This window comes from Megalobrama amblycephala, linkage group LG19 (assembly GCF_018812025.1).
Source record: "Megalobrama amblycephala isolate DHTTF-2021 linkage group LG19, ASM1881202v1, whole genome shotgun sequence".
Classification (NCBI taxonomy): Eukaryota; Metazoa; Chordata; class Actinopteri; order Cypriniformes; family Xenocyprididae; genus Megalobrama; species Megalobrama amblycephala.
In genome coordinates this window covers 9,440,295-9,466,260 of record NC_063062.1, presented here as the reverse complement: position 1 = coordinate 9,466,260, position 25,966 = coordinate 9,440,295, and the positions used below count along the sequence as shown (strand labels likewise).

General features: G+C 37.6%; 1 protein-coding gene and 1 long non-coding RNA gene across 4 annotated transcripts in view; one reads left to right on the top strand and one right to left on the bottom strand.

Annotated features, from left to right (window-relative positions):
* Window positions 1-1,390: 1,390 nt before the first annotated feature.
* Window positions 1,391-25,966, top strand: part of LOC125254162 — a 25,247-nt gene continuing 671 nt past the window's right edge. Inside the window, exons 1-2 of the long non-coding RNA XR_007181611.1 lie at window positions 1,391-1,579; window positions 4,271-4,464. This is a non-coding gene — a long non-coding RNA (uncharacterized LOC125254162). The remainder of the gene's footprint in view (window positions 1,580-4,270; window positions 4,465-25,966) is intronic.
* Window positions 20,559-25,966, bottom strand: part of si:ch73-62b13.1 (Carbohydrate sulfotransferase 1-like) — a 21,885-nt gene continuing 16,477 nt past the window's right edge. For all 3 annotated transcript variants that reach the window (XM_048168625.1, XM_048168624.1, XM_048168623.1), the window contains one exon: window positions 20,559-23,243. In XM_048168625.1, coding sequence (XP_048024582.1) covers window positions 22,120-23,243 — 1,124 coding nt within the window. In that variant the 3' untranslated portion in view covers window positions 20,559-22,119. The remainder of the gene's footprint in view (window positions 23,244-25,966) is intronic.

Here is a 25,966-nt window from a genome sequence, read left to right as displayed (position 1 = left end):
GCTTGTTCTTCAGGCTTCTCTTACTCAACTTTGCCCCTTTCTCTCATTAAATACTTCCTATATGTTTGTGTTGAGTGATAGAGGCAAGGTCAAGCCAGATGTCCTGAGGTTTATACATCTGATCAGTACCCCACATCAGCTCTGTGACTCAGAAATCTTCACAAAGTTCAAGCTGTACCTAAGGCTGCAGAGAGCCATTTGCTAATTATTTGAAGAGCAGGATTAATCAAGTCACAAGGGTACTTTTACTGATGTATATTTGCTAAACTGTGGTTTTGCTATGCTGTAGATACCATACACAAGTCATTTAATGTATGCCGTACTTTAAACTCATTCTATCTAAATGCTCTTGTGAGCATCCACCAGCTCCCATGTGGCTTTTAGCAATCTTGCAATGTTTTTTGTCATTTTACATTAACTCATAGGAGATGAAAGGTGCTCTGAAAAGCATCACATCCTTGAGAACTGCTGGGCCTGCGAACCTCTATTGAACCATGAACCCCTATTTTCCTGTGGAGCTCTCAAAAGGAAATTCTCTTAGCACTAATGGATTTACTTATGCAGCACACAAAAGTCTGGGGCGTAATATGATTTTGTTGGGGTCATCACTATGAAGGAAAAGAAAATGCTGCCAGATCTTTTTGAAAACATCTCTGCATGTACACTAGTAAATGCTAAAAGCTTTGAGGCAGGGTTATTGTTGTCTTAAACAAAAATCATAAAAAAACAAAAAATTGTATTACTTTAAATAAAATAAACATTAACTGAAATAAAATAAAATATAAAAAAGCTTAGGACACCATTTCTTTTTGTTCAGTTTAATTTAAGGTACTAAAATAACTAAAACCAAAACCAAAACCAAATGTAATAAAAATGACAACACACAACAAAATTACTAAAACTTTAACTAAAACTAAAATTAAAATATAAAAATAAAATCTAATTCAAAATATTAAAGGGGTCATATAATGCCACTTTTACAAGATGTAAAATAAGTCTCTGATGTCCACAGAGTGTGTATGTGAAGTTTTAGCTCAAAATACCCCACAGATCATTTTTTATAGCATGTTACTTTGCCACTTTTTGAGGGTGAGCCAGGGTTGCCAAGTTTTCACAGCAAAACCCGCCCAATTGCATTTCACGGGGACTCCCACGGTAAAAATCGCCTTCCGGGGGGGTAAAATCTGCGTTTTTGTTGGGGCTCGCCAGGTAAAATTCGCATTAAAGGGCTAAATATCACGTTATTTGGGGTTGATTCAACCCGTGAACATGAGAAACAATCCGCGGCAACAGTGTAAAAGTAGCCCAATTCTGTGGGAAAGCCGCGGACTTGGCAACACTGGGGTGAGCAAAAACGCTCCATTTTTGTGTGTGTCCCTTTAAATGCAAATGAGATGCTGTTCCTACGAAGAGGGCGGAGTTCCAATAACTCACGTTAGCAGCGCCGATTACCTCACGCAGACTGACTGAAAATGTCAGAAACTGTTCAGCCTTTTATGTTCAAAACGGAGTCGGACAATGATGGAGAGACTCAAGAAGAAGTGACAACATGTAGAATGCAACAGGACGTTTCTGAATGGTTAGTTGATTAATTTATGTAGCTTAACTATCTTAAACTTATTGATTGCATATTCTGTCATGATAATCTAAATCGCTCGTGTGGGAACTGTTATAAGTGCCTACAGAATCAGAGAATATATGCTGCATGAAGATAGAACAGGTATAGTTTAGTTTAATTACGGTTATAGCTTATGTTGTCATCTTGCTTTTATGACATGCTATTGCATTTGTGTTATGTTTGCAATAACATGGCCTCACCCCTTTGTTGCGTGTTCTCAGGGGGAGGGCTTATGTAAATTTTAGGGTTAGAGATGTCACCAACCTGGGAACAAGCTTGTTGTAGTTCTTACCAGCCGTTTGTTGTAGTGCTTAAACAGAGAATTCTTTATATTCTTTGATAAAACATGGCTATGGCCACTTCACCCAAGGGTTCTGTGTATCACTACACAACACCATTAGCAACCACTCTTAGCAACTTAACCTGTTTGTTCTCAATTGATATTGTTCGATGAAGCTTACTGTATTATGTAGAAGAGTATTGTTTAGTACCTGCATTAGCATTTTACTTTTTTTTTTACTTCAGGTCAGTCCTATGTTCATAATAAAAAATCAAAAAAATCTGTTTAAATGTCCGCTGCAATATCTTGTCCTTTTAAGGGGTTTTCCCGTGACTGACAGCGCTAGTCAAAGCATTTGTCAGTTGCGTCTTGTTCCGTGTTCACAACAATCCGGTCTTTTCAATGTAAAAGTCTTCGCTACTGACTGACACACTCATAAAGACAGTCTTTGTCGCCATCTAATGGCGTAATAATGTAACTTCTGTTGCTGTTAACGGTCAGGGACTATTTTTTTCCGGCGGAAGGAAGGCTTTTAGTGAAAGTTTACTTCATGAAAGTTGCATCGATACGTATTTTTGGCTTTAATATTTTTATTGTATGGTAACCGTTTTATAAAAGCAATAAGGTACTCCAGGCTAGTGCTGTATCGTGAATAAGTCACGGCTGAAGGGGTTGCTTCACGTCGTGCATAACAACACCCTTCATCCGTGACTTATTCATGATACAGCACAACCTCGAGTACCTTATTGCTTACCTATAACATCAATGCTAAAGGTCTTGAATGCAAATTTGTGTTATATATATATATTATATATGAGTATATAAGGGGATCCTACATTAATCTGATAATGAATGTGTCTCACTCCTTCAAAAACAGCACAAACATCAATACTGCATCCATATAATTTAGGAAGCATCCTCACATAATTATATAATTAATATACTTAAGGAAAAATGAGGACTGGGTCTGTCAAGTTCTAAAATGTCAAAAAAAGATTCACCATAAATGATAAAAAAAAGCAGCTTTTCTGAAACCTGATAGCTTTGTTAGAGGCTAATCAATCCACTTACTGTATTAACTGTTGTGATGATCTGATCACTGAGTGAGTCAACACTGAATCTGTCCGATTCATGGATGAATCATTGTTAATGTTTATTCATGGACAGCATGTCAAGAAATCTTTTCCACTCTTCCATTTGGTACAGTGGCTTATGGAAGGGTGATTTTCTTTAAATAAATGACAATGTCAAAGCTTTCGCTATTTCATTTCTCCTTCCCCCATCAGCCTGGAATTGGAAAACAGGATAAGTCAGATAGTGTTGTGAGTGGCGGGTGACCATGCAGCTCTACTGTCTTAATTGGGAGGAACAGTGGGGCTCTCCTAAAGCACAGTCAGGAGAGGACAAGAGAAAGGCAGTTAGAGACTGACACATGAATGACAGACTTGTGAGTGCAGAAAGCCATTCATTAAGCCTACCTAAGGCTTGATGAGAAAGAAGTGGCTGCGCAGATGTGCCGATTTGCCAACTGTTCGATGGCCCTAGTGTAATCATTAAAATGATAGAAAGTTTCTTTTCTTTTTCTTTTTTTTAACCAATGTTAATTAAAATAGATGAAATAAATTTTAATGGTTAACAGTAGGGGGAGCAGGGATAATTGTATCATATTGTGACCGTGACTGACCACAGTTCTTTTTGCTTTTACAGGAGGTTTAGGAGCATTTTTTTTCTTTTCTGAAAAAGAATATACCACAATTACATGCTGGTGTGAAAATGTTTTTGCATAATGCCATGGCAGACTCCATGAAGACTTGAAACAAGCAGAAAAATAGCAGAAAATGCATATAGGCTTTGAATTTTTCATCATAATTTCTGGCTGTCCAAAAGTATAGACTATTTCACATAAATCTGAAAAAAAGCACACTACCATTCAAAAGTTTGGGGTTGGTTTAATGTTTTTAATTAAAATGTCTTACTTAATGAAATCTGCTCACCAATTGGCTGCATTTATTTAATCAAAAATATGGTAAAATAGTAATATTTTAAAATATAATTACAATTTTAAATCTATATCTAAATATATTTTAAAATGTATTTTATTCCTGTGATGGCAAAGCTGAATTTTCAGCAGCCATTACTTCAGTCTTTATTGTCATAATCTTTCAGAAATCATTCTAATATGCTGATGTTGTGCTCACAAAACATTTATTATTATTGTCAATAATGAAAATTATAATATGAAAATATTTTTGTGGAAACCGTGATATATATATTTATCTTAAAATCTTTACTGTCACTTTTGATCAATTTAATGTGCCTTTGCTGAATAAAAGTAAAAAAGTATTTTAATTATCCATGCTCTCTCTCTATAGGTCTCCCTTCAAAAACACATTCTGGCGAATTAGGATGGAGTCTTGGATCTTTAATTCACTGGTTTAAATGCCTGACCCACATTTCCATCATGTAGCTGTGTTCAGATGTGGAGAATCAAATAGGGTGAAAGCCAGTTTGTCAGCTGCTTGTCACGCTACACACTTCCCTGGAGAATCAAAAGACAATGTAGTCAGTGAGTGATAGTCTTTTATCTTTCATTCAGTGCTTTCAGTTTAGATTATTGCAACACTTTGTTTTAATGATCAATGAATTGCTTTAAAAAAAAAAACTGTTATTCAGGTAAACATTCACATAATAGTAAGACCTATTTTAAAAGGTCACAGAATTTCACACCCATCCATACTGACTAAGACTATTGATTTGGAGTATTGATTAGGATCATACTTTCCCTCAAATATGCTGTTGAAGCACAATGAATAATATATTTCACCATTCCTACTTCTTCAGATAATTCATTTTCTGCTTTCACTAGATTTTTATTCAGTATTACCAGAACAATTTATTCTTTGTTTCCTTGTATTGAACAATTCAAATTTCCATTGATTTTAAACAATGAAACAGTATAATATGCAGCAGCACTGAATGCAATGCTCAAGGCTGCACAGACCTAGCTTGAATATGAATTGGGGGATCAGGGCCATGTCTCCTATATTGGAAGAACGTTGCTTTAGCATTTTTATGACAAAAAACATATTCTGCAGTACTAATGTATTCTTCACATTCATGTTCTGTACATATAATGGCCACTATGCTTTCATACGCAAATCAGCAGTGTCTTTTTGGTTAGAAGTGGCTAGATAATGACTAGATTGTTGTCATACCCACAAGGGAGCTGAGCAACAACAGAAGACTATGACACATGTCCCGGATGCAAGAAGGTTAAAAGGGGTACAAAGGGCTTTTAAGAGTAACAAAACTGAATCATGCACAAATTGATTACATAAAAGCTTGTGAGGAAGTCTGCAGTTGTGTTATGTTTCGTATATCATATATTTCCATTGATTTTACCTAAATCACATTGTCAGAATGGGGCAGGAGCATTTAATCTTCCCCATTACAGTTAACAAGCTCTGTTTTTAAGACCCCTTTCATAGACACATACATTCAGTCATGTTTGTGCTCAGATAAGCCATTAAACTTCCCTTGATCTATTTAGATCCATTAGAGTATCACTTGCTTGAGCTACTGGACAAAGATGCCCTATGAAAAAGCAGATATCATGCCATGGGTAATGTGGAAGCATAAGAGATGTGTTTATGTGTTTCGGCTGAAGATTATAGTATGATAGCCAGGCTAAAATTTAAAAGAGAATCCTAAAGGGAGTGTTGTTTCTTTAATTATGCAAAAAACGTATTCACTACACTGTGATCTCAGTGCAGTTTATAAAGTACTTCACATTAAGCAATACTCTTTTGTAAATGCAAGTTTAGGAGTGATATGTAAAATACATCTAGATTCTGACAAAGACTATAACCATGTCAGTTATAGGCCAATTACAGATTCTTGTTACATTCACTGCTATTGGCCAATAGATATAGCCTATTTCCAATATTGGATATTTATTATATTTATTATGCATGCTCATTTACACTATTTTTACATTTAGTTTACCTTTGGCATCATTTAAGGCACAGTTAAAGTTACAACACTCTTAAATGTAATATTTATCATATAAAATTAGAATATCTCAAAATTAATATCTATTTTATCACTGTGATTGGGTCCTGCGCGGTCACAAGGAAAATCACACCAAGGCCCTGTTTACACCTGGTATTAAGATGAGTTTTGGTCAATCGGAACACAAGTGGACGGCACTAAATATGCTGTAAACGAGGTCTAAAAAGTTGTAAGCTTGTCCAATTTCAACCACTTCCAGAGGTAGTTGAAAACGCATTTGACCGGATTGCTTTCGTAGTCTAAATGCTCATTTGGTCAAATAGCCACGGAATACCTCATACTAACTAATGTGTAAACATTTTGGGAAGCACGCTAGTCAGACAGGATTTAAACTTTGTCGGCTGAAGATCCAAGTTTGGTTTGAAGACGAAAAATGTACCAAGCACAATGTTCTCTCACCATTTCTGATTTCTAACATACACAGTGTTCGCCGTGGTCTTGCGGCTATCAGAGCAGAATTGAAAACTGCTGCTCTTTGTGTGTTTTTCCTTTGTCTCCTTGCGCATTCATATGTAAATTGTGCAAGCATATTTTGTCCAAGATCTAAAGATCTGAAAAAGCCCATACATTTACCTGCCCATAGACCATCCCCTCGGAAAAATCAGGACAGAAGTGGTTGAAAGTGGATAAAAGAGACAGATTAATACGCCAGGTGTAAGTAGGTATGTGTCTGCCTTGTCTACTTGTGATCCTTAATACCAGGTGTAAACGGTGCCCAAGATGTAAACACGGGAGTGATGTTGGCGTCTAAAAAGATGTTTATTACAAGCAAATGTGCAAAATGTGCAAATAAATATGGTTAAGAGCATAAATAAAGCAAAGGCTATTAATAAAATCAGTCTAAAAACTAGAACTGCTAGATAATAAAAACAGTACTCCCCTCTTCTACAATTAAGGCCAGAGTTTCACTGCACTCAAGCAGTGCTATAACCTTGTTCGAGTTTACTCTAAAACCACAATCAGTCCACTTGTCCCTTGTTACTAGTGACAGACAGCCATCTTATATAGCCTATCTTTCCCACTCTTTCTAATTGGAACATACCATTTAAAAAAAAAAAAAAATTAAATCTTACCTTACCGTATTATAAAAAAAATAAAAATACATAAATACATAAGATGATTAAGAACAAGAGTTAAAAACAACATCAGTAAATATGATAAAACAGATATTTGCACAAACATTTCCATAAATTAGCTAAAATGAGTGCTCCCCTACAGGTTTGTGCTTTCTTTAAGGCCATCCCACTCAGCTAAAGCAGGAAATATAAACTAGCAAACCCCACATAAATATTATAAAATGCACAAGAACAGTATAAAATACAATAAAAACAGTGATGGAAGACAACTTCAAGGTCTCTCAATCACAATGATATTATACATTATAATGTTGTGATGCAAACTTACAAATTTAAATTTTGTAAATTCATGAAGCAATTAAAAGAATCGATTTTATTTTACGATCTTATGTGTGTTTGTTAATTTATTAATAAAATAGAATTTTTATATCTGCCATTTTCAGAATTTTTCAATATCAATATTCAATTTCGACCAATACCAATATATTCTAATGTCATTTGATAACATTATGGTACCAGTATATAAAGAAAAATAATAGTCCATTTCACACTTTTAGGGGCTCTTTAAAAAAAAATAAGGCACTGGTAAAACGTCAACTGTAATGTACTGAAATATATGCAATTTATTTGTTGCTTGCAAAAATGTAGTTAGCAGCAAGGGTTAAAGTGGACCATGACTAGCTCAGGTGGCTCAAATTAATGCAATATGGTGAGGATAAAACAGGTTCACTAGTCTGGAAACCCCAGTGAAACTCAATGTTATCGGGCACAAAAGGACCAGAGCAAAATAAACTGTGTCACACAGACCAAGGTGTGTCGGTAAATTAAATGAGCTTGCACTAATTAAATGTGCCATATGCTCCCGTGCTCCTAAAACAGCATATGCTCTGGGAAACATTTGTCTGTGAGAATGGAACACATAACAATGTGCGCAATGAGACACCACACCACTTGTGTACAAGGGATTTAGTTCATATGTGCATCTGGTTTTAACTGGGTTTGGAGGAGAAAAACTAAGGCACTGTGATGTTGGATGAGCCCTGAGCCACTGCAGCTCTGCTGGGAACTGATCACATGTTGAGTGGGGCTTACATCTGAGATCTGTTTTAGATGACACTCATGCATCACACGCTAAAAGGAACAATAAAAATGAATGCTATGGATTGAACTTAACACGCTATATATTGAAGCTAAAAGTTGTAAACATTTGCCGTGATGGACCAAGCAAAAAGAAATAGATCACTCGAGATTTTCACACACACTCTTACTTGCCTTTCAATGTAGGCTAATTAAACACCACTGTCTCAGAAGCTCTGCAGAACATCAATTGTGCCTTTGTTGTTGGTCTGTCCTCACCAGCTAAATGCTGTGAAGCTGTGGTAGTCTGGTCGATTGTGTTCCCATGTACAAAAGCTAGGCTTCTCAATCAATGAGCTATCTAGCTCAGATGCATCAGCTGGGATTATCAGTGTTGGGACTTGCTTTGAGCCAGCCTAGTAAACCCTAATTAATGTCTGGCTTTTAAACAAAGCTCTTTTGAAGGATGATGAGATACGGAGGGTATTATGATTAATTCACAGTAAAATGAACTGATTTTAAGTAGTTTTTATAGCAGGGCTACAAATTTGATCAGGCTGTAAACTTAATTATAGTTCAGGTGCATGATTAGCACTAGAGTTTATCGTGGTTTGAGAAAATGGATCAGAGAAAAGCTATATGTGACGCTGGAAGCTATGACTAATGAAATGAAGTCGAAAGCAGATGGAGTATAAATATTCATCAGAATCTGTCTGAAAATGGACAGATATTCAAATTATCTAATTAGCCATAGATCAAAACAAACATCATAGTTTCTTCTAAATCTGTTACTGCCTTCAGCTTGTTATTTTAAACTGAATATGTTTATAAGAACCTTAGTACACAAACTCTTCTCAGAGAACACAAACTGTTATACCTATATCGAACTTATAAGGGCATTCACACCAAGGACGATAACTATAACCATAACCGTTTTAGAATCTGTATACAAAAGAGCGCACTATTACAGTCTGAATGTACAGCGCCTCGTTCCCTTCTCAGGGAACTGGTTTACATAAGACGTTCCCTTTCGAATGGAACTCAATGCTGCGTCATGGCGTTAACGCTATGGGAATGCCAATACCAATGTCACACTGAGGGAAGATGCCTGCCCTGGTTCAACTGGTTCAACCCTGAAGGACCTGTGATCCTGAGATGGAATCCATCTCCAGACTTTAAACGATATGAATGCCTCGACAGGATGCCTGCTCCCAGATTTGCATGCCCTGGAATATAGACTGCCCTCCCCTCATGATACATAGAGCCTTTGAAACGGTTTCTCAAATGTTTTTAATGCCTTTAGCCTAGTCTGATGCTTCGCATAATGGCAAGAATCTGGGCTGAGCTTGAGCAGTGTTTCCCAAAAGCATCGTAAGCCTACAGTAAGTTGATCGTAGCTTCATTGGTGGCAATGGTTCTGTGATCAACTTAGGATTGCAATGCTTTTGGGAAACGCAGCCCTGGTTAGTACCTGGATGGGAGACCTCCTGGGTAAACTAGGTTGCTGCTGGAAAAGGTGTTAGTGGGACCAGCAGGGGGTGCTCACTCTGTGGTCTGTCTGGGTCTTAACACCCCAGTATAGTGATGGGGACACTATACTGTCAAAAAGCACTGATGAGATGTTAAACCAAGGTCCTGACTCTCTGTGGTCATCAAAAATCTAAGGATGTCCTTTGAAAAGAGTAGGGGTGAAACCCCGACATCCTGGCCAAATTTGACCATTGGCCTCTGTCCACAATGGCCTCCTAATCATCCCCAAATACTGATTGGCTTCCTCACTCTGTCTCCTCTCCACCAATAAGCTGGTGTGTGGTGAGCGTTCTGGCGCAATATGGCTGCCGTCACATCATCCAGGAGGATGCTGCACATTGGTGGTGGTTGAGGAGATCCCCCTTCCATATGTAAAGCACTTTGAGTACCCTGAAAACTGCTATATAAATGAAATGAATTATTATTAAGAATTAACTTCACACATGCAGGAGATAAACATGTCTGCATCATGGTCGAATCCTATACTACCCCTAGAAAAGTGGTCCTCTGACCTGGAGATAGCACACATTTCTTGAGGTTCAGCTTTAGTACCTATTTGGGCTAGAATGAAACCTTGATGCCGAGCTGCCAGCTCCTCTAACTAGGATCAGCCAGTCAATGTAATTCAGTACACAAATGCCCCGGAGTCTCAAAAGAACCAGAGCTGCATCCATGAACTTCCATGCGTGTCGTCCCCAGTAAAAAGTGGCAACACGGCACACACAAGTCCTCCTAACTTAGCATTTTTGCTGGCCATACTGTCAAAAACAGTGGTTCCTGACCCTTGTCCTGGAGTTCCCCCTAGCACTGCACATTTTAGATGTCTCGTGATATCATGATATCACACAAATGCAAACAGACAAGCGGCTGAATAGGTTTCAGTGATTCAATGATTCACTCATAAAATGTTGCCACCTATTGGCGTAAAGATGTAAAAAGTGTAGAAGTGTAGAAGGGGTATTGGACTGTATTTCAGCAATCTAGGAATGACTCTCATCCAATCAAATTTGAAGAACCAACTGTATAATGTGCATTAGCAGATCATCTTCGATACAAACAGAATTTTCATATAAAATGACCCCATACTAAATCTGGTAATCACTGTGAACCAATAGAGCTACTTGGACTGTGAAGGATTACTGTCCTATTTTTGCCACAAAGCTGGTCCATATCTTTATATCTGTCTGAATTATATGTCATACCCTCCATAAAACAGACTACAGAGATAAGAATCATTCAAAATTTATCATAACAGAGCTCTCTGATTATATTTACAGAATTCAATTATTCTGACACAGACAGATGGACTGCTTGTCCAGGAGAGGCCTGTCATTTGTTACCGTCAACAGTTGTGTCAGGCTGAAGGGCTTCTGGAACTCAGCTTCTGTGGCTACAAACAAAAGAACAAAAAATATGTTGGCCTAGAGTTTTAATCAAATTGCTAAGTGATGCAAGGTGTGCTTACATAATATATAAGCTCCTATTTACTTTAGTTATATATGGATCTGCAAAGTTTAATTGTTTATAATCATTAATGTTTACAAATGAATAATTCACTGGATTTTAACTGGCAGAGACCCCAAAATGGGTCACAGGTTTGTTCTTATAATAGAGTCTAAATGTCATAAATAAAATGCAAGCATGATGTAATCATGCATAGTTAGATTAGAAAAATAAATTGACTTCTGTACACTGGAAAAAAAAAAAAAAAAACCCTGAAAATTTACTGGTCATTTTTTCCCACAACATTATCCATTAAGTTTCTCTTAAAGTTTAACCCTAAACAACACAATACAATGCATTTTTCAAAATATGAATATGACACCTGTGAAAAATCAATACAGAAAATTCCTTCATAGTAACAATAGGCCCAATTTTTACAGACTTTTTGTAGTGTAGAGCTGCTTTTGAAGTTGTTTCATAATTCATTAGCTTTGCAACATTGACATAATAAAAATAATGACTCTATTGTCTTAAAGGGATAGTTCACCCAAAAATGAAAATTTGATGTTTATCTGCTTACCCCCAGAGCATCCAAGATGTAGGTGTCTTTGTTTCTTCAGTAGAACACAAATGATGATTTTTAACTGCAACCGCTGCTGTCTGTCAGTGGTATAATGCAAGTCAGCGGGAACTTGGACTATAAGAGTAAATAAAACACGACAGACAAATCCAAATGAAACCCTGCGGCTCGTGACGACACATTGATGTCTTAAGACACCAAACGATCGGTTTGTGCGAGAAACCGAATAGTATTTATATCATTTTTTACCACTAATACACCACTATGTCCAACAGCATTCATCACTCGATTCGTTTGGTCTGATCACGCTCTGACAGCGGCAGTGATGTCTCGCGCATATACTTCAATGAGCAAGTTTTATTTACTCTTATTGTAGAAGTTCCCATCCACTAGCATTATTTGACTGACAGACGGCAACGGTTGGAGTTAAAAATCATCATTTGTGTTCTAGTGAAGAAACAAAGACACCTACATCTTGGATGCTCTGGGGGTAAGCAGATAAACATCAAATTTTCATTTTTGGGTGAACTATCCCTTTAAGTAGAGCGATTTTAGCTGAAGCTGAACTTATTTCATTATTGATAAACTTTGCAACATTGATAGTTATTGGACTGAATTGACTCACCATTGAACCGAACTGAGCTGATCAATGACACTATAGTCTTAGAACTGTTTTTTTTTCAACATTAATGCTGTTATTTTCCTGTCTATTACTATGAAATAAATGTGACTTGACTTGCGTTGTTGTCAAAATCTGCGTGTCCATCAAACAGTATTCTGCTGCAAATCCATGCATCACTTGGTAGAGACAAATTAGGCAGATGCCAACTTGAACAGGCTGTGTGACATACCTTCATCCTCAAACACCATCAAGAGCAGGAAACCAGATTGTCATGTTGATATTACTAATTAGTAATAAACATATACAGCGATAAACGTATGCTTGAAGAATATTGTAACTGCTGATTATTAGTTGCGCTATCTTCTTAAAATGAGTTTATAAACGAACAAGTACATTTTTTTCAGTTTACTCAATGTTATATTTGCAATAGTGCACATTTTAGCTTACACTCAACAACATTTGAGAGCACCCACTTTATAGGCTTGCCTTCCCGCTCATTGGAGGTCAACACCATTTAACTGATGCAGCTAATAGCAGGTGCTTGAGGACACCAAACAATATACTTTCTCATAAAAAAAAAAAAATAAATAAAAAAAAATCCATTGGGCTTTATTATAAATTGTGAAATTTACTGTCCTGTAAAAGGCTCAGGAAAAAATCTAGCTTGACAGATTCATCACCATCACTATATATTACAGTGAACCAGTTTATCTTTGTGTTTTGTTCCAAGGAAGTCCTGGAGAGAGCTATCTGTTAGCATTTCCATTCGTTTCAAGGCATGTAGCCTGGCTAGAACAGGAAGTATGCAACTTGTAAGACAAAGACTGTGCATTTAAAATGCATATATGATAAAAGTTGGTATGCTAAATGTTTTTGTAGCATACTAGCATATATATGGATTCAAAGATAATAGACATTGAAAAGTCTTCTGATGTCATGGGGTCCTTTAACCATAAAACATGTCCTATATATAATGATTCCAGTATTGCACATTACCAACACTCCCCCAGAGACACATTTCAGTCTGAGAGTTTTCCTTTCTCCCGTGTGTATAATGTCTGGGCTAACAAACACAAGATAAATGTAGTCAAAAGACTTCTCTGAGTGAAGTCGTGTGTTGACGTTGAGGCTGAATTATGGATGAGTTCACTCAAAAGATGAGTGTTGTATGGAATTCATTGTGGATTTGCTGACAGTTCTGGTGCACCTTGATCCAGAGGGATAGAGTGAGAGAGAAAGAGAGTATATGGGGAGAGAAGTACTGTAAATCCTCTCCACCTCATCATACAATAGTCACTGTGATATAGCACAAACCCTTCACTTGTCCATCCAATTGTTTCATCCACACTGTGAATTTACTGTAGGCTATATTTCTGGATAGTAGTTACTATTCATTGTTTTATGTATATAATATCATTGCAATATTTTTAATTGCAAAAATTACACACACATTGGGTTTTCATGTTTTATAGTATGGGGACATTCCATAGACATAATGATCTTTGTATTGTACAAACTAAATATTCAATCCCCTTTTTACGAACTGCTGTGAGACTTGGGTTGAAGATCCAAACACAGTTTTATTGACGGTAATCCACAAGTAAGAAGAAGGACTGGAGACTGAGGCAGATCGGGGAGCCAGGACGGAGCCATCAGAGCAGGTGGCCAGGGTGGAGCAGACAGGGCAAATGGCCAGGGCGAAGCTGATGGGACTGAGAACCATCTCAGCAAAGTTGAAGACAACAAAGGAGGAGCTGATGACCACCACAGCTGAGCAGACAGGACAGAAGATCCCCACAGCGGAGCAGAAGATAACCACAGCAGAATAGCTGGGACTGAAGATTCCCATGGTGGAGCAGATGAGCACCATGGCGGTGTGGGAGGAACTGCAGACAACCACAGCGGATCAGGCAGAACTGGAACATAAAGCACACAAAGGTTAAAGATGGCCACTGAGGCCATAGCAGGACTGGCACAGAGTTCAGATATGGCCTTCGTGGCTGTGACATGACAGGCTGAGAGTTCAGAGATAACCTTCGTGGCCGTGACATGACAGGCAGAGAGCTCAAAGATGACAGGGCAGGCAGGACACCCAAGGTCAGGAGTTCAAGGTCGACCTCCATGGTCATAACAGGACAGATAGGGAATTCAAGGGCGACCTCAGTGGTCATAACAGGACAAACAGGAAGTTCAGGGACAACCTCCATGTTTGTATCTGGGCAGACAGAGAGTTTGCTGACGACGGTGGGAGAACTTCTGAGACCTCCAGATTTGATACCACTGGATTTGAATGCACTGGACTCAAAGCTGCTCGCACTGACATCAGTGGTGGGTCCGCCAAATTGGATGCCAGTCTCAAACGCCTAGCGACTGCCTTAGTAGCTTCAGGTACAGTGTCCATGACGGCTGGAGATTCTGGTGTGGCGGCTATGTCGTGAAGAGGCTCTGGTTTGGCGACCATGTCGTGAGAGGCTCTGGACTTGGGACCACTGGAAAAGCAATCCTCAACTGATTATTTCCTGAATACTACATTTAAAAATGCAGATGTTTAAATTTCCTTTTAAAAAGCAGAAATTTCTTTATAATAGATGATGTTAGGTTAGATATATTAGATATCTTTGCATATCTGATTTACAATACATACTAAAAGTATACATACAATACATACACAAGAAAAACTACCACTCAGCTCATCACACCACAACAGCATTGCAAACACCTCAGCAACCCTTAATTATTTATAAAATATTATATTGTTTTTGTAATATAATAGTCCCATGTATATTGTAGATTCCAAGTTGGTCTATAATCAGAGCTTATTTTCTCCATGTAATACAGTGAAACCAATTGTGTTCTGTGACACATCTGCTGGGAGTAAATTAATTAAAAGTAAATACAGCTTCCCAGCCAAAGGGAGCACTAGTCATCATAATGGTGATTTCAAATGAAACTCTTCACACTATAATTCCACAATGCAGCATAACATGTTATTGTTTTTATAGTAATTTGTTTGTTATGAAAGAATATATGACCTAGTCTGAATTACAGTAATACTCTTAATACAATATTTTATTGAAAGAAATTACCTTTAAATCTACTTTAAAAAAAAATCCTGGCAATTGTTCTGTACAAAACAACAACAACAAATAAACCCAAGAATATCAGAGGAGTATGAAAATTTCAAGGGGCAATAACGGAAACAGATTGACTGGTATGCTTTTAGAATGCGTTGTCTCATTGCATGCTGCAGTTCACACACGTACAACACTGCAGAATAGCTATTTTTGACACAGAGTTCATGGTATAATGGTTAAAACGGAGCATGTACATATGAGTGACTATTTAACCATGCCATTTACTGTAACAACACACATTACCGCTTTTAAGCTACCGATATACTGACAGAGACAGTGAGATGCATTTACTCACTAGCTACTGTATCTGCACTTTGTAGAATATTATGCTTTTTAAAGTTGACTTGTAGGTAATCAACTTTTCATGAAGGAAAAAATTCTCGAAATGCCTGGAATGTGATTTATAGAGAAAATAATAGTGTGGGAGGAGTGAAAGTGGGGGTGCCGGTTGTGCTGAAAAACACTGACAGAACAGATGCTAAGTTTGCATAGTCGTATATATGCACATGAAAACTCACACATGCGCACATACATACACCTACACACCCCTTTACCGCTCTATCCTGTTCTCAAGCTGCATTTCTTCCATTCCTGCACTCAAATTCTCTCCTTTTTTAGCACTGAAACATCACGCTCTCCTCCTATGGCTCTGGGCCCACTAGACACTATAAAAAGATACAGGCTCATGAAATATAGAGAGTGTTCAGGATTCAATTTTATGGTGCCTATTACTGCAAATTGTAATATGGCTAATTACTCCTTGCCGTGTAGGATTGCTTCAGCAATTGTCTCGTGCCCCCATCACACGAAATTTCAAGCAAATGGCACCTGAGGGGCGTCAATTGAGCATTTCATTATTTTAATTATGTGGACTTATGATTTACCTTTGCAGACGGAGAGAACAAGGCAATTTGAAAATCTTTCGTTAGGCTATGCTTTCCTCATGGGTACTGAATTCATTTTGTACAGCTTTCCAGATGTACCAGACTGATCTGAAAAGGAGACAAGCTAGATAGATAACATGTATCTCTTTTTTTTTTCTCAAACCAATGTGGTTATACAGATACATGGTTTGAGATGTCTTGGCCATTCATAAATTACACATATTTTTATTTGTACCCCCCTTGTATAGCTTATTGCCTTCACAGCACTTGTCAAATCAGTCTTGGTGAATCACAGTGTTAAACACAGTTAGCTTGGAGAGTTATTCATCTTAAGTTTTACTGTGGATATTGAAAATCTGAGAATGAGATGGATGGAGATACATTTTAAGACTGGTATGATGGAGGGGGCAGAAAATATTGGATTTATTTCACAGTTGTTAGGATTGATTAGATTGTGCTTCATTGCTAATTCCAATAAAAATTGTTGCCCTGTCTTTATGTAACTGAAGACTGAACTGTGCGGTCAAAAAGTCCTGAACCACATGGGATTTGTTTGTGAACTTGGAAATAAATAAAACCTAGAATTTTAACAAAGAAGAAAGATTATTTCTGTCTATCTAAAAAACAAATTAGAGACAGTTCAGTTCAGTGAATTCAATATTTTATGCTGAGGATATATTTTGTAATGTAAAATTTTGCATTAAATTAGAAAAAATAAATTTTCATTGGTGATCTTACACTTTTGGACTCAACTATATGCATCAAAACTGTCGGCTAGACAGATGGCTTCTGACACTGGTTAGCAAAAATGATTTCAAATGACAACTGAAATTTGATTTAAGAGTATTAAAGGATTAGTTCACTTTCAAATAAATTTTTCCTGATAATTTACTCACCCCCATGTCATCCAAGATGTCCATGTCCTTCTTTCTTCAGTCGAAAAGAAATTAAGGTTTAAGATGAAAACGTTCCAGGATTATTCTACTTATAGTGGATTTCAATGTCCTCCAAATGGTTGAAGGTCAAAATTACAGTTTCAGTGCAGCTTCAAAGGGCTTTAAACGATACCAGACGAGGAATAAGGGTCTTATCTAGCGAAACGATCGGTCATTTTCGAATAAATTACAACTGTATATGCTTTATAAACACAAATGATCACCTCGTACGTGCTTCCGCTTTCTGTATTCTGGAATGTTTTCATCAAAAACCTTAATTTCTTTTCGACTGAAGTAAGAAAGACATGAACATCTTGGATGACATGGGGGTGAGTAAATTATCAGATAAAGTTGATTTAAAAGTGAACTAATCCTTTAAGAGTATTTCTAGTGTAAACATATGCATAATTTTACACATTCTATACAATATTAAATGACACACTCCAAACAAAGCACAAAATGGCAGTCTGCATTCTGAATGTAAAAGAAAAAATATGTAAATATAGTAATATTTTGAGAAGTGACAGTAACCCTTTATAACATAAACAATATTTATCTATATAACATTTGTTACATCCAGTTCACATGTTCATGATTTCTGCAGTAGACTCATTTTCCTCCCCCACAAAACTGTGTCTGACCTTTATGTGATCGGTTTTCTAAGAAAAAAGGGGTCAATCATGAAGAGCAAGTTGATTTTTTTTCCCCCTTTTGTTTCTCTCTTGGCAACAGAGCATATGCTAGACTCTTGACCTGTGGCCACTTCACTTCCATCTCTTCAAGCTAATACATTACTTACATGTATAAAAACACACTGTACACCCCCATGCATTGTGTATTTGCTCCAACCATTCGTTACTGCCATCCTCAGAGGTCTAAATTTGTCAGTGGGGTTAAGAGGGACAGAGGGGGCTGGTATTGGCTGAAGAGATGGGCGATTAACTGTGTGGCTGACTCAGGCGGCTGGTGTCTTTGTATGTCAGGGCACGATGGAAAAGCCAATGAAACAGTTCTCAGAGGGTGTCATAAACTCTGCTTTATTGCCGGTTTGTGTTGCCTTTGCAGATTAAGTTCAAAGAGAGATGGCTTCTCTTCTCCCTCCATCTTAAATCCCGTTTCTATTGAGTTTCTTCTATGGATATATTCTCAGGGCCTCTGAGAAATAACCCTGCAGTCAGCAGCTGCAGGGCTGAGAGTGATTGTAAATGAGGGAGGATTACTCCCTCAGGGCGCTTTTAACCCTTCAGATTCTGGTTAGAAGTATGTTCTGGCATAGAACCCAGTGGTTACATTTAGTTGGGCTTTCTTTAGATTATAGTGACTCATCTCGCAGTATCCGTGTTTTACGGTGTTTTTGCAGCCATTTACTCACAAAGCCTCTCTTAAGCCAGACTTGTTTTTACTTAAAATTGGGGTGTAATATTGAACTGTCATGAAAATAGAAAATCTATTATTTTTTTCCTGCCACTTTTATAAGTAGACTACACTACAATGTTGAGGAGTAGCCTAACTAAAAATAGCTAATATAGCTAGCTGCTATCGCTAACAGCATTGTTCAGTAGCATGACACTGACTTGCTCCGTTCGAATTACAAGAGCATAGTAGCCTTACAAATCGCCACATCGCTGTTTTTAATCACAATTTATTTCACCCAAAGCTTAAGAACCAAACAACCTATGAAAATTAAACTAAACTCACCTGAACTGTCCTGTATTTTTTCTAAGCAGCGCTAGGAAGTCAGCTTCATTTTAGTGAATCAGTTCATTTGCACGGTTGTATAACGATTAACTGACTCATTCCTTCGTCAAAACTGCAGCTGCTTTCAGCTTCAAGAAAAGATAGATAGATAGATAGATAGATAGATAGATAGAGAGAGAGAGAGAGAGAGAGATTTTAAGTGTTTTCTAATGTTAGGCCTAGTTAAAGGGTTAGTTCACCCAAAAATGAAAATTCTGTCATTAATTACTCACCCTCATGCCGTTCCACACCCGTAAAACCTTCGTTCATCTTCGGAACACAAATTAAGATATTTTAGTTGAAATCCGATGGCTCCTTGAGGCCTTCATAGGGAGCAATAACATTTCCTCTCTCAAGATCCATAAAGGTACTAAAAACATATTTAAATCAGTTCATGTGAGTACAGTGGTTCAATATTAATATTATAAAGCGACGAGAATATTTTTGGAGCACAATGAATCAGTGTATCGAATCATGATTCAGATCGCGTGTCAAACTGCCAACGGCTGAAATCACGTGACTTTGGCGCTCCGAAGAGCAGATTCGATACACTGATTCATTATGCTCCGATGCTTCCTGAAGCAGTGTTTTGAAATTGGCCATCACTAAATAAGTCGTTATTTTGGTTTTTTTTGGTGCACCAAAAAATATTCTCGTCGCTTTATAATAATGATATTGAACCACTGAACTCACATGAACCGATTTAAGTATGTTTTTAGTACCTTTATGGATCTTGAGAGAGGAAATGTCATTGCTCCCTATTCAGGCCTCACGGAACCATCGTATTTCAACTAAAATATCTTAATTTGTGTTCCGAAGATGAACGAAGGTCTTACGGGTGTGGAACGACAAGAGGGTGAGTAATAAATGTCAGAATTTTCATTTTTGGGCGAACTAACCCTTTAATTTATTTTCATGATTTTGTGTTCATGTGCCTTATGACAATATGTGAAAAAATTGTAGGCTAGTATACTGTTATCAAGCCAATATCATCCACTAAATATATTAATGCCAGCATTGTCAGGCATCCTTGCTTTGAAAAGAAAATGAACTGTCAAAAAGAGATTACAAACCATGGCCATATCCCTTGCTAATCACTTTTTTGGTTTCCAAGCTGAAGCTGGACTGCTGACTTTGAAAAGGTGATCAGCATTTCACCAATGCTTCAGCCTCAGCAGAACACCACAAATGTCAAGTAAAGAAAGAAAACTGATGAGAATAGCAGAGCATAGAAAATACCATACAGAAGTAACAAACACCTACATCAAAACCAATGCTTTCAATTCATTTCTATTTGTCAGCCCTGCTTAATTATTCATAAAAAGACAGGTCAATATGTTTGTGTATTACATAGAAAGCATACATATAGACAAATAAGCATTCAAAATCATTAATACCGCTACACCAGTCACAGAGTGTCCTGCATAATTCTGTACCTTTTTCATAAATAAATAATTTGTCATAAATAAATAACTAAATGAAACAAACACATTATGTATCATTATGAACCACCGATTCCAAAGGGCTGAAACAAAATAAAGGTAATGAGGAATAATTTAGTTCACCATAGATTTTCTCTTTTATCTGCATATTTATTAACTGGCAGTGCGGCTGAAGAATTGCATTTAATCATCATATACCTGAGATGAGTAACAGTTGTTTACACAGCATTTGTCCAATATGTAAAAGTGTTTGCGCTTAAGGGCATGATTCACTTAGAATTAATGAATTGCTTAATGGACAGGATGGCATTAACAACAACACAAAGTTACCAAAGACATCATGAAATTCAAGAGCATTTAAGGCTAAAGACTGGCACAATTCCATATTCCCATGCCTCAAAATATCTGCATTTCTATTCTCAAAAAACTTTTGAGAATTTGAGTATTGGTACTTAAACCCCGCCTTCCAAAATATCAAAATATTTAGTAACTTAATCCATGATATGAACTAAAATAGTAATTAGCAGATCCACATGAACCCAAGGGATCAAATGGGCTACATCCAAATTCTCAACCTCAAGGGGACCCTGTGAACAGGAGATAACATAATTAAATCAGGATTTTGGTTTGTATAATTTCATATCTGTTATCCACAAATTGCAAAGTGGCTTCATAGCTCCAAAGTGCTTTTCCTAATGTTGACACTGCACTTAGAATTAGTCCCTGACTCTGATTCACAAATTCCCAAATGCCATAAGAGACAGATTATTTTTGAAGTTGTGGCTTCTAAATAATTTGAGGACTTCAGTGGATGGAAACACATTGAACTATCTGCCAGTGATTTACACTGAACACAACCTTCTGTGCTGACTTGATTTTATTAGAGACTTTGCTTTTAAGAAGAACATAGATGGGTTTTCAATGGCGCTGAGTGGCATTTCAGTCATTTTAGATCTCTGCTTGACTGTTTATGAGGTTGTAAGGACATTTTTGCTAATCAACATTCATACTTAAGGCCATAAATGGGCTCGTCCAGATAACACATGCTCTTCATCTGCTGTGCTTTTGTCGGTAGTGGTACTTTGATCATATAAATGCATATTTACATGCTGAAAATGATAGGCATGTACGCTCTTTTAGCATCATGCTATTCTAAAGTCCTGACTCATGAATATTAATTACTTCATGTGACCAGGCGCTTAAAGGCATAGTCCACCAAAAAATGAAAATTATGAAAATAAGATATTTTGAAAAATGTTGTTAACCAATTTTTTTTGTCATTACCGATTTCTATTACATGAAAATAAATAAATAAATAAAATCCATAATATCTTATGTTCCAAAAAAAGAAAGAAAGTCATAGAGGTTTAGAAAAACATGAGTAAATGATTTTTGACAAAATGCTGCCTTTAAGGAAAGTTACCAAGCATCATAATCATAACCTAATTATTATTCATGAGCAAAGTTTCCCCCAAAATAGTATCCATAATGTTGCATGCATTTACATGGCATGTATGCAAGTTGTCAAAACAAATAAAAAAATATGAAAAGCAATTAACACAATATTATGTAACCAAATATACTTTGATGGGACCTGTGAGCCCTGTTTGGTTCAACGTATACATTATAAGTCGCTTTGGATAAAAGTGTCTTCCAAATGAATCAGCAGTTCACATAAAAGTTAACTTCACTATGTCCTGGGCTCCATTAAATGTTTTGTTATATTCCTCAGTTCATCTACAGACTGGACAGGCTTATAGCCTAGTAGGGAAAGAGTTCTGTTACACAAAGATTGAACTGTCTTAACAATGTCAAAGTTCAGATGTGCTCTCCAACTCTGAGCTGTGGCTTTAGAATCTCTTGTGGTGGAGTACTTATAGTTCCACTCTGAAGAGGACGGGACAGTGCCATTGGTGTTATGAGCAATCCATGTGAGAACTTTCTGATGCAGGTCCAGCCCCAGAAATCTGTATATCTCCTTAACCTTTTCCTCAGGATTCAAGGCCAAGTCTTCATAACGCACCAATAGATACCTCCCCCTCAGCCATGAGGGTTTCTGCAAGCCGGTCTCCACAGAATACTCGATATCTCTGCACGTCCTCGTTATCTGCGTCAGGTCCACGTACCGCGGTTGACGGCCAGTGGCGTTCCAGATCTTCCAGGCCCTGAATTTGCCGGCAAAAGCAGTCATGCGGGAGGCGAGAATGGCTCGGGGGTCTCTCACCAAATGGATGATTCTCAAATCTAAACGGGGGTCTTCTGACAGCGTGCGTAGGTCGCCTACCTCTGGGATACGAACTGTTTTTATGGCCACATGGCTTCGTGCTTGGCAAGCTTGAGAGGCTAGAGTGAGGTTTAACGCCTGGCACTTTTTCGGGCACCAGGTTTCATCCGGTTGCCCTGCTAGAATCTCCTCGCCACCCTCCTGGCAGACAGGCGGCGTACACAGGGCGTGGCTGGAGCTGCGGCGGAAAAAGGCCCCAGTCATGTGATCCTGTGGTTCAGGGCGAATGTAGCTCTCCAGGAAGCTGAAGTCACAGTTGTAGAGATTGAGTAGGAGGTCTCGGTAGGCCCCCAGAAGAGCCCTGCCATCCAAAGCCCTTTGTAGGCGGCTACTAGAATTGGTAAAGGCCTGTTGCACATGATAAAGAGGCTCAAAAACGTAAAATATGCCAGGATGTTGATTGAAAAGCTGTCCAGTAAAGGAGGAGCCACTACGGGTTTGCGCAAACAGAAGGATGTGCTTCCGAGCAGTGGCAGCGCTAGTCTCAGCAGGGACATGGCTGTCATCGCAGAGAGATTTCCATCTCTGCTCTGGGGAAGAGAAGCAGAGAAAGTGAGATAATACGGCACTCTGAAACCACAGAGGACATTATAGGGCCACAAAAGACCCAATTAGTTCAGCTTCATCTTTAATCAATCAGTTATTTGGGTAAGAAAATACCTGGAGCTTTAGTAAAAAAAAAGTTTAAATTTAACAAAAACTTTAATAAAGTGCAATTCAGAAGCCTAGTCTTACTGCAGAGAGAAAATGTACAGCAATAATAATGTTGTTTTGAAGACTTGGATTGCCTCCTTCTGCGATGGTAATCATTTCACCATTGTGGAGCATGTGAAAAAAAACAACATATAAATCCGAAATATGAACAATGACTGCATTTCCTCAGATATGAAAAAAGATGATGTGACTTTTGCTCAAAATGAACAATTACTATATATAGCAGGGGGGTGGGAGAGACTGATAACGCTTGTAATTACGGCTGATGAGAGACTGATTGCGCGTGGCACATTAGGTTGTGCGAGTCGACGCTTGCTGGAAGTGCAAACAGCTGGTCCGTGAGGACATATTACGGTAGATTAATGATGAGATAATTGTAGAATTAATTATTGATATTCCATCTCTCGCTCCTTACAGCGGATGAGGGGGGAATTTCCAGGTTGCATTTCTAAAAGTTCCCTGCTAATTTCTTTCCTTACAAACTCACTCATTATAGAAGTGATGACCTGAGAGAGATAAGCCTATAGAGAGAATGTCATTCGGATCCTTCAGGATAATCTTGTCAAACCAGCTAAAGCTACGTCAATAACCAAACATGAATTTTAATTGAATTTATGTCTCTATGCAAACTATAATTTAATGGAGGGCTTAAACTGTGTCTAAAATGCATCCTGGCACTTGGACTTGAATGCAGATGAAATTGAGGACACATCACAGATGGGTCACTGCAGTTTTTGAGCTATGTGGCTTTAAAAACTCCCTGTGTCAAAGTTTACGGAAATATTCCTATAAAAGGTTTTTTAGATATATGTTCTGGTCCTACGGCTTCTCTATTCAACTTACGGAAAAAGCTTAACTGATGCCACGGCAGTTTACACTTTCTTCGTAATTTGAATAAGGAAGGCGTTCTGGCCGAAACTAGATATTTTACTTCTTAACTTGTTAAAAATGATTTTTTTTCCCCAAACGCTTCGCTTTGCTTCAGAAGGCCTTTATTAACCCCCCAGAACTGTGTGGAATATGTTTATGATGGAAGCACTTATTTTTAGCTCATACTTGTTAGTCCCACACACTGCCGTTTTAAAGCTCGGATGCCTCAGGATATGTATTAAAATATCTCCGATTGTGTTCATCAGAAAGAAGAAAGTCATATACAACTAGGATGGCTTGAGGGTGAATAAAGTTTGGGCTAATTTTCATTTGAAAGTGAACTAATCCTTTAAAATAGCTTGAATGTAACTCTACACTCTTGCCTCATTTAGTATACGTGGATCTATGAATATGATAATTAGCCCCGCCTCCACTCATTCGCACGAGCTCAGAGATCCACTCAATAAACACTGCACAATGGTATTGCTTTTTACAAAGTTGGACACATAACGGTAACTAATATGATTAGCCTTTTGCTTGATTATCAAACAGCTAATAATGTGTTGTTAATAATTACACAAACCATGATCCTATTCTTCATCTCAGAGTCAGACAGCTTCCTTCAAAATCTCAATATCCTTAGAAACGCTTTCAACGTAAGTGGAGAAAGGCATACAGTTCATCATAGCATCGTAATACACCTGCCATATTGTAAAATCTACCAATTTTTCATATCAACAGAAAAAACCAAAAAACAAACGGGATAACCTGGCTTCTTTTGAGACTCCCTTGCGCGATCTGATAATGATATGCTAACGCCTGCCGCCACGTTGATGTGACTGGTTACAAGGTAGTTTGTGATGCCACAAACACCAGTGATTTCCAACCGTCTTTAGATCACTGCAGTTTTAAAGAGAAAATACTCAGCAATGGTGTTAACTTATGAAATTGCACATGGTTTGTCTTAAAGCATATAGACATAGACATATAAACAACATTAAAAAATGAAAAAAAAAATTCACCACAGGGGGACTTTAAAGGTGCCCTAGAACTTTTTTTTAAAAGATGTAATATAAGTCTAAGGTGTCCCCTGAATGTGTCTGTGAAGTTTCAGCTCAAAATACCCCATAGATTTTTTTAAATAAATTTTTTTAACTGCCTATTTTGGGGCATAATTAGAAATGAGCCGATTCAGGGTGTGTGGCCCTTTAAATCTGGTGCTCCACGCCCCAAGAGCTCGCGCTTGCCTTAAACAACATAAAAAAAGTTCAAACAGCTAATATAACCCTCAAAATGGATCTTTACAAAGTGTTCATCATGCAGCATGTCTAATCGCGTAAGTACAGTGTTTATTTTGATTGAGTTTGAGGCTATGCTCCGTGGCTAACGGCTAATGCTACACTGTTGGAGAGATTTATAAAGAATGAAGTTGTGTTTATGAATTATACAGACTGCAAGTGTTTAAAAATGAAAATAGCGACGGCTCTTGTCTCCGTGAATACAGTAAGAAACGATGGTAACTTTAACCACATTTAACAGTACATTAGCAACATGCTAACGAAACATTTAGAAAGACAATTTACAAATATCACTAAAAATATCATGTTATCATGAATCATGTCAGTTATTATTGCTCCATCTGCCATTTTTTGCTATTGTCCTTGCTTGC